At 45.4% G+C, this 16019-nt stretch overlaps 2 protein-coding genes across 3 annotated transcripts in view; both read right to left on the bottom strand.

Moving 5' to 3' along the window:
* Positions 1-8620, bottom strand: part of LOC118398244 (bone morphogenetic protein 8B-like) — a 25119-nt gene extending 16499 nt beyond the window's left edge. The window contains exons 1-6 of one of the 2 annotated variants that reach the window (XM_035793400.2): positions 6943-8620; positions 4348-4540; positions 3778-3926; positions 3316-3510; positions 3052-3131; positions 2722-2832 (exon numbers count right to left, since the gene is read on the bottom strand). In XM_035793400.2, coding sequence (XP_035649293.2) covers positions 2722-2832; positions 3052-3131; positions 3316-3510; positions 3778-3926; positions 4348-4540; positions 6943-7513 — 1299 coding nt within the window. In that variant the 5' untranslated portion in view covers positions 7514-8620. The remainder of the gene's footprint in view (positions 1-2721; positions 2833-3051; positions 3132-3315; positions 3511-3777; positions 3927-4347; positions 4541-6942) is intronic. The other variant, XM_052470534.1, reaches the window with a different exon arrangement.
* A 5026-nt stretch (positions 8621-13646) lies between these two features.
* LOC118397689 (microtubule-actin cross-linking factor 1-like) overlaps positions 13647-16019 on the bottom strand; it is a 280970-nt gene continuing 278597 nt past the window's right edge. The window contains 1 exon segment of the mRNA XM_052468938.1: positions 13647-15972. Coding sequence (XP_052324898.1) covers positions 15737-15972 — 236 coding nt within the window. The 3' untranslated portion in view covers positions 13647-15736.

The following is a 16019-nucleotide window of genomic DNA, read 5'->3' as shown; positions in this document are numbered from 1 at the left end:
CTCGCGTATATCTCTCGCTCTCTCGTGTCTCTCTCGCTCGTGTCTCTCTGTCTCTCTCGCCCTCGTATATCTCTCGTATCTCTCGTGGTCTCTCTCGCTCTCGTGGTCTCTCTCGCTGGTCTCTCGTGGTTCTCCCTCTTTCTCGTGTCTCTCTCTCGTCTCTCTCGCCCGTGTCTCTCTCTCTCTCGTGTCTCTTTCTCTCTCTCTCTCTCTCTCTCGTGTCTCTCTCTCTCTCTCGTGTCTCTCTCTCTCTCTCTAGGTCTCTCTCTCTCTCTCGTCTCTCTCTCTCTCTCGTCTCTCTCTCTCTCGTGTCTCTCTCTGTCTCGTCTCTCTCTCTTTCGTGTCTCTCTCTCTCGTGTTCTCTCTCTCTCGTGTCTCTCTCTCTCGTGTCTCTCTCGTGTCTCTCTCTCTTTGTCTCTCTCTCTCTCGTGTCTCTCGTGTCTCTCGTGTGGTCTCCTCTCTCGTCTCTCTCTCTCTCGTGTGTCTCTCTCTGTCTCTCTCTGTCTCTCTCTCGTCTCTCGTGTCTCTCTCGTGTCTCTCTCGTGTCTGTCTCTCTCTCTCGTGTCTCTCTCTCGTCTCTCTCTCTCTCTCGTCTCTCTCTCGTGTCTCTCGTGTCTCTCTCTCGTGGTCTCTCTCTCTCTCTCTCGTGTGTCTCTCTCTCTCTCGTGTCAGTCTCTCTCTCGTGTCTCTGTCTCTCTCTCTCTCTCTCGTGTGTCTCGCTCTCTCGTGTCTCTCTCTCTCGTGTCTCTCTCTCTCTCTCTCGTGTCTCTCTCTCGTCTGTCTCTCTCTCTCTTCTCTCGTGTGTGTGTCTCTCTCGCTCTCTCGTGTCTCTCTCTCTCTCTCTCGGTTCTCTCTCGTGTGTCTCTCTCTCTCTCGTGTGTGTCTCTCTCTCTCTCGTGTGTCTCTCTCTCTCTCGTGTCTCTCTCGTGTGTCTCTCGTGTGTCTCGTGTCTCTCGCTCGTGTCTCTCTCTCTGTGTCTCTCTCTCTCGTGTGTCTCTCTCTCTCTCTCGTGTGTCTCTCTCTCTCGTGTCTCTCTCTCGTCTCTCTCTCGTCTCGTGGTCTCTCTCTCTCGTGTGTCTCTCTCTCTCGTGTCTCTCTCTGTCTCGCTCTCTCTCGTGTCTCTCTCTCTGTCTCTCTCTCTCGTGTCTCTCTCTCTCTCTCGTGTCTCTCTCTCTCGTGTGTCTCTCTCTCTCGTGTCTGTCTCTCTCTCTGTCTCTCTCGTGTCTCTCTCTCTGTGTCTCTCTCTCTCTCTCTCTCTCGTCTCTCTCTCTCTCGTGTCTCTCTCGTCTCTCTCGTCTCTCTCGTCTCTCTCTCTCTCTCTCTCGTCTCTCCGTCCATCTCTCTCTCTCTCTCTCGTCCATCTCTCTCTCTCTCTCTCCGTCCATCTCTCTCTCCGTCCATCTCTCTCTCTCCTCCCATCTCTCTCTCTCTCTCGTCCATCTCTCGTCGTCTCTCTCTCGTTCATCTCTCTCTCGTCTCTCTCTCTCGTCTCTCTCTCGTTCTCTCTCTCTCTCTCGTTTTGCCTCTCTCTCTCCGTCTCTCTCTCTCTCTCTCTCTCTCTTGTCTCCTCGTCTCCATCTCTCTCCTGTCTCTCCGTCCATCTCTCTCTCTCCGTCCATCTCTCTCTCTCTCCATCTCTCTCTCTCTCCGTCCATCTCTCTCTCTCTCTCCGTCCATCTCTCTCTCTCTCCGTCCATCTCTCTCTCGTTCGTCTCTGTCTCTCTCGTCTCTCTCTCTCTCGTCTCTCGTCTCTGTCTCTCTCCTGTCTCTCTCTCGTCTCTCCGTCCATCTCTCTCTCAGGATTTGAGGACTTTAAGTGCTTTGTTGAACCTTGATTAGTTAACACACATTAAATTAATATTTTCTCTCCCCACAGGATTCTTGTGCCACCTAAGAGGGATCTAGACATTAACGCACTATATTACATTTTTAAATAAAATAACTAGTAGTTCAACAGCATTTGTCTCGGCCTTTTCATTTACTTGATTATTTCCTCTTCCTGGAGTTATGAGGCTAATATTACATGAACAATTGTGCTTTATTCTTTGCATATGGAAATAAACAACATTTAGTTGATTTACAGGCCCACACTTTATGGCATTGTATTGTGATGTGTGATACTGTACTGACTCTTCAAGCTGTCGAAAGTGTTCCACAGGGATGCTGGCCCATGTTGCTTCCCACAGTTGTGTCAAATTCATTCAATGTCCTTTGGGTGGTGGACCATTCTTGATACACCTACTACTATACCCTGTTCAAAGGCACTTATATATTTAGTCTTGCCCAATCACCCTCAATGGCACACATACGCAATCCATGTCTCAATTGTTTCAATGCTTAAACATCATTCTTTAACCTGTCTCCTTCATCTACACTAATTGAAGTTGGTTTAACAAGTGACATCAATAAGGGATCATAGTTTTACCTGGTCAGTCTGTCATTTAAAGAGCAGGCATATAGTATAAAGTCGACCACTTCAGTATTGAATGTAACTTCTCACTATCTGTATTCTACATTAAGAGTCTGCCATTGTAGACTCAGTTAATATACATTTACCTTTTTTTCCTAAAATATAGGTATTTTACTTTCAATTTGCCATGTTTTCTATTCATGTCTGAGCCAATTACCTTCTAGGGTGTAGTAGTGCATACTGACCACTAGTTGGATCATAGTGTGGTTGGTGAAGTTCATGTGAGAGAGGGTGTAGTAGTGCATACTGACCACTAGTTGAATCATAGCGTGGTTGGTGGCGTTCATGCAGGAACCCAGAGGGTATAGGCATTCTCCATCACAGTAGAAGGCAGAGTAACCACTAGGAGCCAGGACCCAGTCCTAATGGAGAGAAATACCATAGAAATAGATTGACAAGATTAGATGAATGACTAGAACAGACTACATTTCTATCAGAAATACAATCATAAAACATGCAAAGAACAGAACAAACTACACAAATGCCATTCTTCCTTAAAAATACTAATTGTGTGATACAATGTTAGCTCGTGATATGATCTATTCAGTAGAATGAGTAGTTAAGGGAGACAGAAGCTTTACCTTCCAGCCTAGGTCACTAAAGCTCACATATAATTCATGTCTCTTACAAGCCTGACGTCCACTGTTGACGTGGCTGTGATCTGAAAAGGACCAAACAATATGTTTTGAGACAGGACAGACTGTAAAGCACACTTTGGATGCATTAGATTTACAATTAAATGTAAACACAACTTAAGTCATTTTGTAATTTGAATGAACTATGCCTTTAAACGTTGCATTAAACAAGCTTCACAACAAGACCTAAAACCAGTGTTGTCCCCTGACCTTGTAGGACCTCACCATGTATACTGGGAAGGGGCAGGTCATATTTGGGCTTCCTCTTGCGGGGGTTGGGTTTCAGGGCGCGTGGGGGGCGACAGGGGACCTGGCTGGCTCTGAAGAAGGTCACCATGAAGGGCTGTTTGGAGCGGGGGCCCCTTCGACCCACCAATCCTACCCACCCAGCTGACAAGGACCGGTCTGATGGAGAGAAAACAGTGTGTGTATGTGGGATATAATCGTGAGGTAAACCAAAACAACATATCTCCATTTCTATGTATTTACTAAACAATTACAAATACTATGACATTACATTGTTACTGTGCAGGCACTGGTGTCGTATTCTGAATTAACTTGCCTCTTTATTCAAAGGCATAATAATCTAGAAATCAATTTTGTGGGTAATCACCTCCCCATCCGCAGAGCATTTCCTGTCCCTGACCATAGTATTAACTCTATGAGGCTCACCCTCCTCTGTCTCCACATAGAGACGAATGCCCAGGTTGCTGCGGGGGTGCAGGAGCCAACGGTTGCTGGCAGAGGTCACGTCAAAAGCCAGCCAGCCCTCCTGCCCCGCGGGCACTGACTGCATGTCCAGCAGCACCAGCTCTGGCTCTCTGAGGAAAGTAGAGGAGTGGCATGAGATAACCTCTGGAGAGATACGCAAAGCATGTTGTATGGCCATGCAGTAGAGACAAACAAACAGAGAGACAGCCACTTGAGCTTCAACTCTCTCGAGAACCAAGCCTCTGCAAGACGTCCTCGTAAGCCACAACGTGGCCAAATGAGTTCTGTTGCCAGGAGCTGTTTGAGGTCAAAAGTTGAATTGCAATTCTTTTTAAACATTGCATTTTTCCGCAGCAACAAATCAATGTGTATAGAGAGAAGACAGAGTATTCAACGAGAATGACGAGAATATTAAAGGGATTATTTGATCTCCTTGATCCTTTTTTTCATGCAAAAACCAAACCCGATCCTCTAGAAGTGTCAGGGAGAGAGCGTTAAATAGACATATTATGTGGATCTAGTGGCAGGAACCTGTGTTTGTTCTCCCGTTGGATCTCGTAGACGGAGATGTGCAGGGTCCTGTTGGCCCTCTGGCCCATGGTCAGGGTCTTATAAATGCGGAACTCTGCAGCCGTGACCGTCTCCCCCTGGGGGAGGGGCGTCAGGTCAAAACGGAACTCCTTCCAGTACGGCCGTGGCTGCAGCAGGTCCCGCTCCTGCTCCACTGAGGGAGAGGAGGAGAGAGGAAGGTCGATGTAAGGCCACTGACGTTTTCACATGTAAACAGCACAACACCTCATAGTCACATCTAACACGACTTCCCCTCAACAAGCCCTAAAAAGACTAATACAAACACAGAGATATTCTCATTGTATGATGCAGACATTCCCACATGACACAAGAAGGACAGAAGAGGACAAGGGCAGAGGGGAGGCGAAAGAGCAATAAATCTAATATGTAAGTGTGTGAATGAGAAGACCGAGGGAGAGAGAAGAGCACCAGAAGTGGGAAGGTGTGGAGGGAGATGGGAGGATTGGAAGGTGAGTGACTGGGTGATTGGAAATAGGGGGAAAGAGAAGAGCGGAGCAGACGTGTGGTGTGGCGCGAGGTGAGCCCAAGTGAAGGAGGACTGGATAGCAGTAACGTAGAGAGGGGAGAGAAAGAGGCCATAGGGAAAGACTGAGAAATATAGGGATGGACACGCAAACGCTGGTCACTCACCACAGCCGCAGTGTCTCAAGCGAGACTACGTACATGAACACACACATACTTGAAGACACGCGCTATGCTCTCACACGCACACACACACGCACTCTCTCTCACACACACACACACACACACACACACACACACACACACACACACACACACATCTCCACAGGGAGCCCTGCAAAGCAGAGTAACAACCCTGGTCGGTCTCTGGAGTATACAGTAATTAGAGACACTAAGGACCTTCAACCGCAGCAGCTGCTCAACACACACGCCACTAACTACAGGTTGGGCAGTATTTTTAGAGCGGTCTTCTGCAGTATTCTGAGCCCGTTTCTCTGTTTCTGTGTGTGTGTGTGTCAGTGGGGCCTGTAATTCCTTACAGCTGTGTCCCCTACGCACGGTCTTGAGCTGGTTGCATGGCCTTGACTGGTTCTGATTGATAGGGTGTGTGTGTGATGGGTGACTTCAATTGACAGGGGCTATAATTGAGAAACTGTCTAGATTCATAGATGGCCTTAAAATGGTGGTTCAAGGCATCACACCAGACATTGTCAAAATAAGATCAACTGAAACATTAAGTGAAAGGCATGTACAGTGCCTTGCAAAAGTATTCACCTCCCTTGGCATTTTCCTATTTTGTTGCATTACAACCTGTAATTGAAATGGATGTTCGTGGTAATGGACATACACAAAATTGTTCAAATTGGTGAAGTGGGGATGTTTATCATTGGCAGGGACTGGGAAACTGGTCAGAATTGAAGGAATGATGGATGGCGCTAAATACAGGGAAATTCTTGAGGGAAACCTATTTCAGTCTTCCAGAGATTTGAGACTGGGACAGAGGTTCACCTTCCAGCAGGACAATGACCCCAAGCCTACTGCTAAAGCAACACTTGAGTGGTTTAAGGGGAAACATTTAAAAGTCTTGGAATGGCCTAGTCAAAGCCCAGACCTCAATCCAATTGAGAATCTGTGGTTTGACTTCACGATTACTACACCAGTGGAACCCATCCCATTTGACAGAGCTGGAGCAGTTTTGCCTTGAAGAATGGGCAAAAAGCCCAGTGGCTAGATGTGACAAACTTATAGAGACATACCCCAAGAGACTTGCAGCTGAAATTGCTGCAAAAGTTGGCTCTACAAGGTATTGCCTTTGGGAGGGAGGGGGGGTGAATAGTTATGCACGCTTAAGTTTTTCATTTTTCTGTCTTATTTCTTGTTTGTTTCACAAAAAATAATATTTTGCATCTTCAAAGTGGTAGGCATGTTGTGTAAATCAAATGATAAACCCCCCAAAACCAATTTTAATTCTAGGTTGTAAGGCAACAAAATAGGAAAAATGTCAATGTCAACAGTCATATATGGTGCTGTAATAAACATTCATATGTACGTCCAAATACTGTAGAAATACGAAGAGAAACTAGCATATTAAGTGTTCAAGCAATACGCAAAATGTCTAAAAGTAGTGAAGAGAAATAACATGAAATCAGGTTTCCCCACGGTAACAAGGTTTCTGATCTCATTCCAGGAGAGATAGCGGAAGGAAACAATTGGGAAAAGGATGTTTAATTTTTATGCCATTTCAGATAAGCATCAGTACTGTCTGGGCTGGTGCAGCACAGGAAAGGTCTCTCTGGTGATAACAAGTCTGTCCCTGAGAGGTGAACTTGGTTTCTCATTGAAAATTCTAGCTATATCCTTTTTTAGTTACTTTGGCTCTTTGCAAGACATGTAAAAGATCACAGGAGAAGTTTTGGGCCAGATCAGGCCCTGGGGCCTCATTTTGAAATAACTACTGGGAGACCATTGTCTGAACAAAAAACTCCCAACTAATTGGATAACGAGACAGAAAGTAATAACCAATTAAAACACAGGAATTTAAAATTACAGGTGTGTCAACGGTCAGTAGCTCACCCAGATTAACGAAGCTCATGACCGTATCGGCCTCGCTGACCACCGTACCCAGTGGCGGAGTGTGTGTGCTGAGAGTGGGCAGTGCGGCATGACTGACGTGGCCCGTCAACCCATCCAGACCGCCGAACCCCAGTCCCCCTACCTCATTCCCTATTCCGTTTCCCTCATCCCCCTCGGCCGACACAGCGTGGTACAGGTCGAGCATGAAGAGGGGGGCTGAGGAGGGCGGTCGGAGGGGAGGATGGGGTCTGGGCCGGCCCGGTAGACCCAGGATGGACAGGATCTCCCTCTGCATCTCTTTCTTCTCTCGGCTGCTGAGGCGGCGGAAGCTGGAGTGGACGACTCCTTGGGCCTGGTGGCCCCAGAGACAGAGCAGCAAAGGGACGAGGATGAGAGCCACAGGGAAGAGCGGGAGATGGAGAGGGTGTCTGTAGGTGCTGTTGTTGTTGCCACGGATGCGTCTTCTTCCCGTGCATGGGCAGGCGTGGGTGTAGATGTACGTTCTGGAGGCGTCCGGTCTGTCCAAGCTCTCCGTGGTTTGGGAGAGATCTTTCAAGGTGTCTGATGACATCGTGGAAGAAGTTCTACCCGGGTGCTTTTATATATATTTTTTTCTAACTTACAAGTCTTTGGTTGGTCTATGTTCTTTTGGCCTTCAATCCACACAAGAGCAGATTGTACTTTGGTGTGTGTTGCAGAGCACTGACACACCACACAGGGACTGTTACTGTATGTCTCAGACTATCTGCATGTACCGTCTGTCTGTGTAGGCCAAACTGTCTTACGAGTATCACAGATCCGTCACTAACAAAAGGCACCGCTGTGATTTGTGACGGGAGCTGTTTAGATCAACGGTAGACACAGAGAGGTTTACTCTTTAATTCCCTCTGTTTATCTCCCCTCTTCTTCCTTCCCTCTGCCTTTTCTACTACTTTAGTCTAACAACCACCGCGTGTCTTCTCTCTTCTACCATAACACGACTCTACTCATGCGACACACAGCAGAATACAAAAATTAAAGCGAGGGTATAATTACAACTTTTTTTTATGTCCTGATGAAAAACAAACAGTTGGTCTTAGAAATGGCTCCCTTTAAAGAAGTACATTTGAAGGAGGTTGACAGTGGTTAAGTTAAAGGACAGGGTTGGTAGTCATTGAAATTTGAGAAGAGAACCAAATAATCAGACCTGTTTTCAGTCTAATCGGTCTTCAGAAGGATGAGGGAAGAAAACACCACACCTGCCGTGCCTCAAAGTCGGCTGGCAAACAACCTGATCCCACGCAAGGAACAAGATCCTCAGTGGAAAAATGATCTGCAGTCCACCTCTCAATCTTTCATTCTTTAATCCACAATTCTGGGGCACTTTTTAATCCATCAAACATTCTTTGTTTGTTTGTTTGGCCCACTTGTGTCTAACTCCAGATGTTTCCAGATGTCTTCCTCAAACTGTGTGGAGCGCCAACTTAAAATTCTTGGCACGTTGAATAATTTGTCTTTTATTCCTTGCTTTTGTATTATCCTTTTGTATTCCTCCCCAAATCCCCTAAACCACCTGTTTCAAGTGGAGAACAATGCCAGTATGTTTGTCAGCGTACTGTAATGTGCCCTTTGAGAGTTTACCTCATGTAAGGGTGCTTCAACACTGCTCGAGTTGTCCATAACCAAGAGGGAGTGTCCCATACAGCCTCCTCCATACAGCCACCTCCCTTCTCCCCCCCCACATCCTCTCCCAACTCTCTTCCTTATTCTTCCCTTTGGGCTTTTTAAAATCTCCCTCCCTTTATTTTCTCATGATCACTTACTTTCATGGGAAAATATGGGAATCCCTTCAGTGTGATGAAAAATGCATACACTGAATATATTTTATGAGATTAAGAAGAAAAGAAATCTCTCTCTAAACTTAGTTTACTGGACCTCAACACTAACATTCAAGCATCGGGCGAACCTCTGACATCACAGCTGAGTGTTTTAGCTGTGGTTTGGAATCCTGGGGAACCACAAGGAGTGAATGACCTGCCAAAACCTGCCAGAAGAACACAGATTAGCAATTGTACCGTATCTTTAAACCGAATACTAAAAACATAAAAGGTAGACTGCTGTAGCTTAAGGTGTACTGTCATAATGAAATGTTGCTTAAGGTATTTTATACAGTTTTCATTTCCTGTTAAACAGATTGCGAGTCGTCTTTACCTCATTCCAGTTTGACTGCAAATACTGTGTGTGGTGTTCTAGCAAGGCATTTGAGGGAAGAAATTACAACAAATTCAAATATAGTAGTGAGGGTCAGCTCCATGCCAGCTTGTGTTTGTGTATGTTGGACTTCAAAGCACCCTGGGACTTGTGGCCACTTTGAACGGCACGAATACTAACTGACCAAACCGACCAACATTTTCTCTTAAGCCAGGGAGTCAGAAGTGCCATGAATGAGTATTTTCTCTGGTATTTCTGTTTTTCTTTCTCCAGTGTTGAGGGATTTTAGGGCCGGAGAGAGGGATGAAGGGACGGAGAGAGAGATGAAGGGACGGAGAGAGGGATGAAGGGACGGAGAGAGGGATGAAGGGACGGAGAGAGGGATGAAGGGACGGAGAGAGGGATGAAGGGACGGAGAGAGGGATGAAGGGACAGAGAGAGGGATGAAGGGACAGAGAGAGGGATGAAGGGACAGAGAGAGGGATGAAGGGACGGAGAGAGGGATGAAGGGACGGAGAGAGGGATGAAGGGATGGAGAGAGGGATGAAGGGACGGAGAGAGGGATGAAGGGACGGAGAGAGGGATGAAGGGACAGAGAGAGGGATGAAGGGACGGAGAGAGGGATGAAGGGACGGAGAGAGGGATGAAGGGATGGAGAGAGGGATGAAGGGATGGAGAGAGGGATGAAGGGATGGAGAGAGGGATGAAGGGATGGAGAGAGGGATGAAGGGATGGAGAGAGGGATGAAGGGATGGCGAGGATGAGAGAATGATAAAGAGGGAGTCCGTCAGTTTGTCGTCCGAGTGAGGATAGGTAGTGAGGACAGACGGGAGGATAGATGGGGATGGTGGGAGAGGATGTGGGAAGGGTTTGGAACGTTCCATGTAAACACAGACACATCTGCCCAAGGAAGACTAAAGACCAAATCCCATCCACCTTCACTGGAACCACCAAATAAACCAAGGTGATTCTCCCACTCACACAGAAACCAAGTAACTCAAGTCTTATACTTAGCTACTGCGGAAGCAGAGAATGACATAGACCTGAGCTACGTCTCTCACAATATAGAATAAGCAGTAGCGAAACAAACCCATCCATGACCACAGAGACCACCCTCCCTCGATGGAAGATCCTAGTACAGGGCGTGTCCTTATCTCTGGAGAAGATAATTGTACCCTAACCTAATTACCAAGCCCTTTCCGGTGTGCAGAGAGAGACCTTGTGGTCTATACTCTCTTCCAGACACACACGTAGGCATGGAGACACGGCCGCAGGCACACGCATGGAAACATGCATGTGGACATTGCATGTACACAGTGCCTTTCACAACCCTAGACCTTTTCCACATTTTGTGCTACAAAGTGGGATTAAAATGGATTTCATTTAATTTGTGTACAGCACTTTGAGATATCAGCTGACGTAAGAAGGGCTACATAAATACATTTGTTTTGATTTAATTGTCTTTTTTTGACAAAGGTCTAAACAAAATACTCTGATGTCAAAGTGGAAACACTAACATATCTTGATTACATAAGGACTCAACCCCCGAGTCAATACATGTTGTAATCACCTTTGTAGAGTGATTACAGCTGCGAGTCTTTCTGGGTAAGTCTAAGAGGGTCACACCTGGATTGTACAATATTGGCACATTAGTCTTTTAAAAATTCTTTAAACTCAGTCAAGTTGGTTGTTGATTCTTGCTAGACCACCATTTTTAAGTCTTGCCATAGATGTTCCAACCAATTTAAGTCAAAGCCGCAACTCGACCACTCAGGAACATTCAATGACGTCTTGGTAAGCAACTGCAGTGTACATTTGGTCTTGTGTTTGAGGTTATTGTCCTGCTGAAAGTTGAATTTGTCTCCCAGTGTCTGTTGGAAAGCTGACTCAACCAAGTTTTCCTCTATTCCATTTCTTTTTATCCTAAAAAACAGCATACCCATAATATGATGCAGCCACCACCATGCTTGAAAATATGAAGAGTGGTACTCAGTAATGTGTTGGATTTATCCCAAACATAACGCTTTGTATTCAGGACATATACTGAGTGTACAAAACGTGAAGGACACCTGCCCTTTCCATGATATAAGACTGACCAGATGACCAACCTTGTTCACATTGCAGACCTTAATGCTCCAATCAGTTTGGTTTTTCAAATCTGTTTTGTAATACTGACTGACCAAACAGCAAGTTACAAGTGACCACATCAGGTGTGTGTGTGTTCAGACAACCGTAATTTGCTGACATGGCTATGCTAGTTGTCAAATTAACAACAGGTGTGTGTGTGCAGTGGTGTAGGCCAATTGCTGTTGGTGCTCGTGGTTCCTATCACTCAGAAGTTATGTAGCAAGCTAAGGTCTGGTTATGGACATTTCCCAGTTGCTTTGAATGTTCTAAATCATAGTGTAAGAACACATTTAAAGCCTCATAGGATAAGATGATCCAACTTTCAAAACGAGTCCTTTTTGTCCAATGCAGTCAACTAGCTAACCACAGCAGTCAACTAGCTAGCCACAGCAGTCAACTAGCTAGCCACAGCAGTCAACTCGCTAGCCACAGCAGTCAACTAGCTAGCCACAGCAGTCAACTAGCTAACCACAGCAGTCGACTAGCTAACCACAGCAGTCAACTAGCTAACCACAGCAGTCAACTAGCTAGCCACAGCAGTCAACTAGCTAGCCACAGCAGTCAACTAGCTAGCCACAGCAGTCAACTAGCTAACCACAGCAGTCAACTAGCTAGCCACAGCAGTCAACTAGCTAGCCACAGCAGTCAACTAGCTAACCACAGCAGTCAACTCGCTAGCCACAGCAGTCAACTCGCTAGCCACAGCAGTCAACTAGCTAGCCACTGCAGTCAACTAGCTAGCTAGGTAGCTGTTTAGCTTTCTAGCACATTCACACATTTGTTTGTAAACAATTAACAGCCAGGGCAAATAAATCAGATGACCAATCAGACAAGTCGCATTGACAGGAATCTGATTTGTTTCTGACTTCAAACCACCTTCAAAGAAGGTTTTAAATGTGGCTTGAAATATCCGATTCCATGTGCTTTTTGGATGTTCAAACCACAGGAAAATAAAACGGATTCCGATCGGATAAGCAATTTTGGATTTGAGTTACTTCAAACTGCCAATGTGAACAAGGCTTTTTTTTTGTGTAAATGGTTAAATCCACTCCAATCCGCGTAGAGCATTGTTCTCCAACCCCTTTCCTTTAGAGATACCGTCCTGTAGGTTTTTGCTCCAACCCTAATCTTGCACACCTGATCCTAATATCTGGTTGATAAACAAATTCATGTAAGTTACAAATGGGGTTGGATCAAAAACCTACAGGAGGGTAGCACTCCAGGAATAGGGTTGGAGAGCCCTGGTGTAGATGAAGGGGAGGAGACAGGTTAAATAAGGACTTTTAAGCCGTGAGACAATTGAGTGTGTGCCATTCAGAGGGTGAATGGACAAGACAAAATATTTAAGTGCCTTTGAACGGGGGAATGGTAGTAGGCGCCAGGCACAGCGGTTTGTGTCAAGAACTGCAACACTGCCGGGTTTTTCAACCTCAACAGTTCCCCGCGTGTATCAAGAATAGTCCACCACCCAAAGGATATCCAGCCAACATGACATGTGTGGGAAGCATTGGAGTCAACATCTCTGTGTTGGGGGGTGCAACTCAATATTAATATTACATGTTTTGTACACTCAGTGTAAAGGTAAACAGGATGCATGTTTTGTAATATTTGTATTCTGTACAGGCTTCCTTCTTTTCACTCTGTCATTTAGGTTAGTATTGTGGAGTAACTACAATGTTGTTGATCCATCCTCAGTTCTCCCCTATCACAGCTATTAAACTGTTTTAAAGTCACCATTGGTTTCATGGTGAAATCCCTGAGTGGTTTCCTTTCTCTCCGGCAACTGAGTTAGGAAGGACGCCTGTATCTTTGTAGTGACTGGGTTTATTGATACACTATCTAACGTGTAATTAATAACTTCACCATGCTCAAAGGGATATTCAATGTATGCCTTTCTTATTTTTACCCTTCAAATAAGTGCCCTTCTTTGCTGGCATTGGGAAACCTCCCTGGTCTTTGGGGTTGAATGTTTGAAATTCACTACTCAACTGAGGGACATCAAAGATAATTGTATGTGTGGGGTACAGAGACGAGTCATTCAAAAATCATGATAAACACGATTATTGCACACAGAGTGAGTCCATGCAACTTATTATGTGACTTGTTAAGCAAATGTTTACTCCTGAACTTGCTTAGGTTTGCTGTAAGAAAGGGGTTGAATACTTATTGACTGAAGACATTTCAGCTTTTCATTTGTAAACATTTCTAAAAACACAATTCCACTTTGACATTATGGGTATTGTGTGTCGGCCAGTGTCACATGAAATCAAAATTTAAAATCAACATTTAGAAAAAAAGTCAAGAGGTGTGAATACCTTCTGAAGGCACTTGTACGTAAACACACTTTTGGCCCTGAATGAAATAAAAAAAATCAATGACAAATTACATTTTTTTTTACTGCAAGCATATTTTTAATACAAAAAGAGAACAAAAAAAGGTTTATATTCTTAGCTTTTTTTTATTTTACACAATTGACTTCTAACCCCCCTCCCACCGACATATTTTCTCTTCATCACAGAGAATAACACCGCATCAAAAGGTGGGTTCCTCTTCCGCGTCCCCGGATCCCCGCCCCCCAAGGAGACAATAAATAAATAAAATCACCTCAAGATGACATTTGCGTTCATTAAGCTTTCATATACTTCAGCTCTCACATTAAGAAATAGAGGAGCACATTTGCAGCCATCAAAGACATGACAATTCAAACGCCTGTAAGGAGGGACACTGGGGGTTCGGTTCCCTGTCATCCATATTTGTAGTTTTTTTTGTCAACACAATAAGGGCAACCCCCTTTAGTCATGTCCAGGGAGTTGTAGTCATTAGCAAAAAAGGCTGCCATGGAAAGTCAGCTTCCTAGTTGAGTAAAGTTATGTTAAGAAGTAATAACATACAACGTTGAAGAGAGGAGCAGACATTTTCCTTGGTACAAAAGATCATGATTTCATTGTATTAACACTAATCATTCTCCAAGGTGAGGATACAGAACTGAAAAATAAATAGAAATGTTTTCTTAAACTACTAAAGCAAAACTAAAACAAAATACATCAGGATGATAAATTAACCCGAACGAAAGACATTCACAAATGAAATCTTTGCATACAGTGACGCAAGTCGATGACCTTTGATTCCTGTAAACACGTGACGACTACACACGTGTACAAAAATGTGTTTGCGGCTCTGGGGTTTCCAGCGGCAACGATACACCGTCAGTGTGTGCTGGTCTTCAATCTCTAATCGTAGAATCATAGTCGCTTAAATTGTGTGTCCTTACAAATCGACTACATTGTTTCACACCGTCACGTTTCTGCTGTTAGTGGGGTCCCACCAAGAAATAGTGCTTTTCTTCTCAGAAACCCAGGTTTCATATTATTAGGACAACATGAGAAACCCTCCATACCATCAAACACACACTCACATACACACCTTTAAACACACTTCCAATGTTGCAGGGGTTTGTGAGGACATTGCAGTGTGTTTCCCGCCACTTCCGCGGTCTCCTGGGCTTGAGGTTTAGGCAGTTAGCTCAGTGCAGGAAGTGGTCAGAGTGGCGCCGCCCAGACACTGAACAGTAGATTCACGCTAGTCTGGATGTTCCCGACCCATAGACATGCTGAAGTGTCATTCCTCTTCACTTCCCAGTCCAGGGGAGGAAAAAAACAGACGGCAATCATTGCATATATTCAGTTGAACTCATGGTGAGAAAAAAAATTATGTCCACAATACTCACAATCCAGTTCTTTTGAATGCCATTCTCCAGGAAGTTCAGAGTCATTTAATCTCTCCCCTCAATGTGTGTGTGTGTGTGTGTGCTTCAGTTCTGTGCGTGTACATACACAAAGTAGTTACAAGGCTCTACCTAACGTTCTCTGGAACTCAGATTAGGTAAAAGTAAGGACAGAAATGTGTAACACAGTAAGGCAGCATTATGTTGGTTGGTTGTCGGTTCAAATTGCTGTGGCTTTCTCTACAACAGTCTAGCACAATCCCGTTATGAGACAGAGCACACAGGAGACTGGAAGGCAAACTGGGATCTGGGTTTTAAAAGGGGAAAGTTCTGTTCCGTCTAAGTGCACGAACCAGACACCCCCAGTGAGGTTTTTTTCAGAGTGTGTGTACGAGGGAGGAAGGGAGAGATATCTTCCCCTATCTCTCTCCCTGCCCTTCATACAGTAGTCTTGGTGCATGAATCCCATGCAAGCCCTATGGATGGACGTTTGGATCAAATGTGACACCCAATATGGCCGCCAGTAGTCTGTTCACTATAGAGCGTCTCTTTGAAAGGGAGATGGTGCATTCTACTTGATCAAATTCTATAGTCTGGACATCTTCCCTATTTCATCATGGCTGGTGTTTTGGGGGGCTGGGGAAGCCCTTGTAGTCAAACCAGCCCGATAGTTAGATGTATGACGCTGTTATGTTGACGACTCTATGGTTGGCTGTATGACGTTTTTATGACGTCTTTTTGACATCTCCTTCACTATTTCTTCCCAGAAGCGGGTGTCTTGGGGCTTGGGGCCTTCTTGGAGATGGTAGGGATCTTGGAGGGCTTGGCCGCTCCTGGGCGCCGGGGGGTGTCCGAGGTGTCCGAGCGAGTCTCCAGGAGCTCAGAGGCATCCGAAGCGTCGCTGCCCCGCCGGCTGCTTGCCCTGCTGCCCGCCCGGCTGCCCGCCCGGCTGACCGGACCACTGGCCCCCGATGGGGTACGTTTGGGGTCTGAGAGGAGAAGAGGTAGAGAAAGGGAGGAAACAGGGAGGAAGGAG

This window comes from Oncorhynchus keta, chromosome 19 (assembly GCF_023373465.1).
Source record: "Oncorhynchus keta strain PuntledgeMale-10-30-2019 chromosome 19, Oket_V2, whole genome shotgun sequence".
NCBI classification, from domain to species: Eukaryota; Metazoa; Chordata; class Actinopteri; order Salmoniformes; family Salmonidae; genus Oncorhynchus; species Oncorhynchus keta.
Note: the sequence above shows the minus strand (reverse complement) of the source record. Positions and strands in the feature narration are given on the sequence as shown.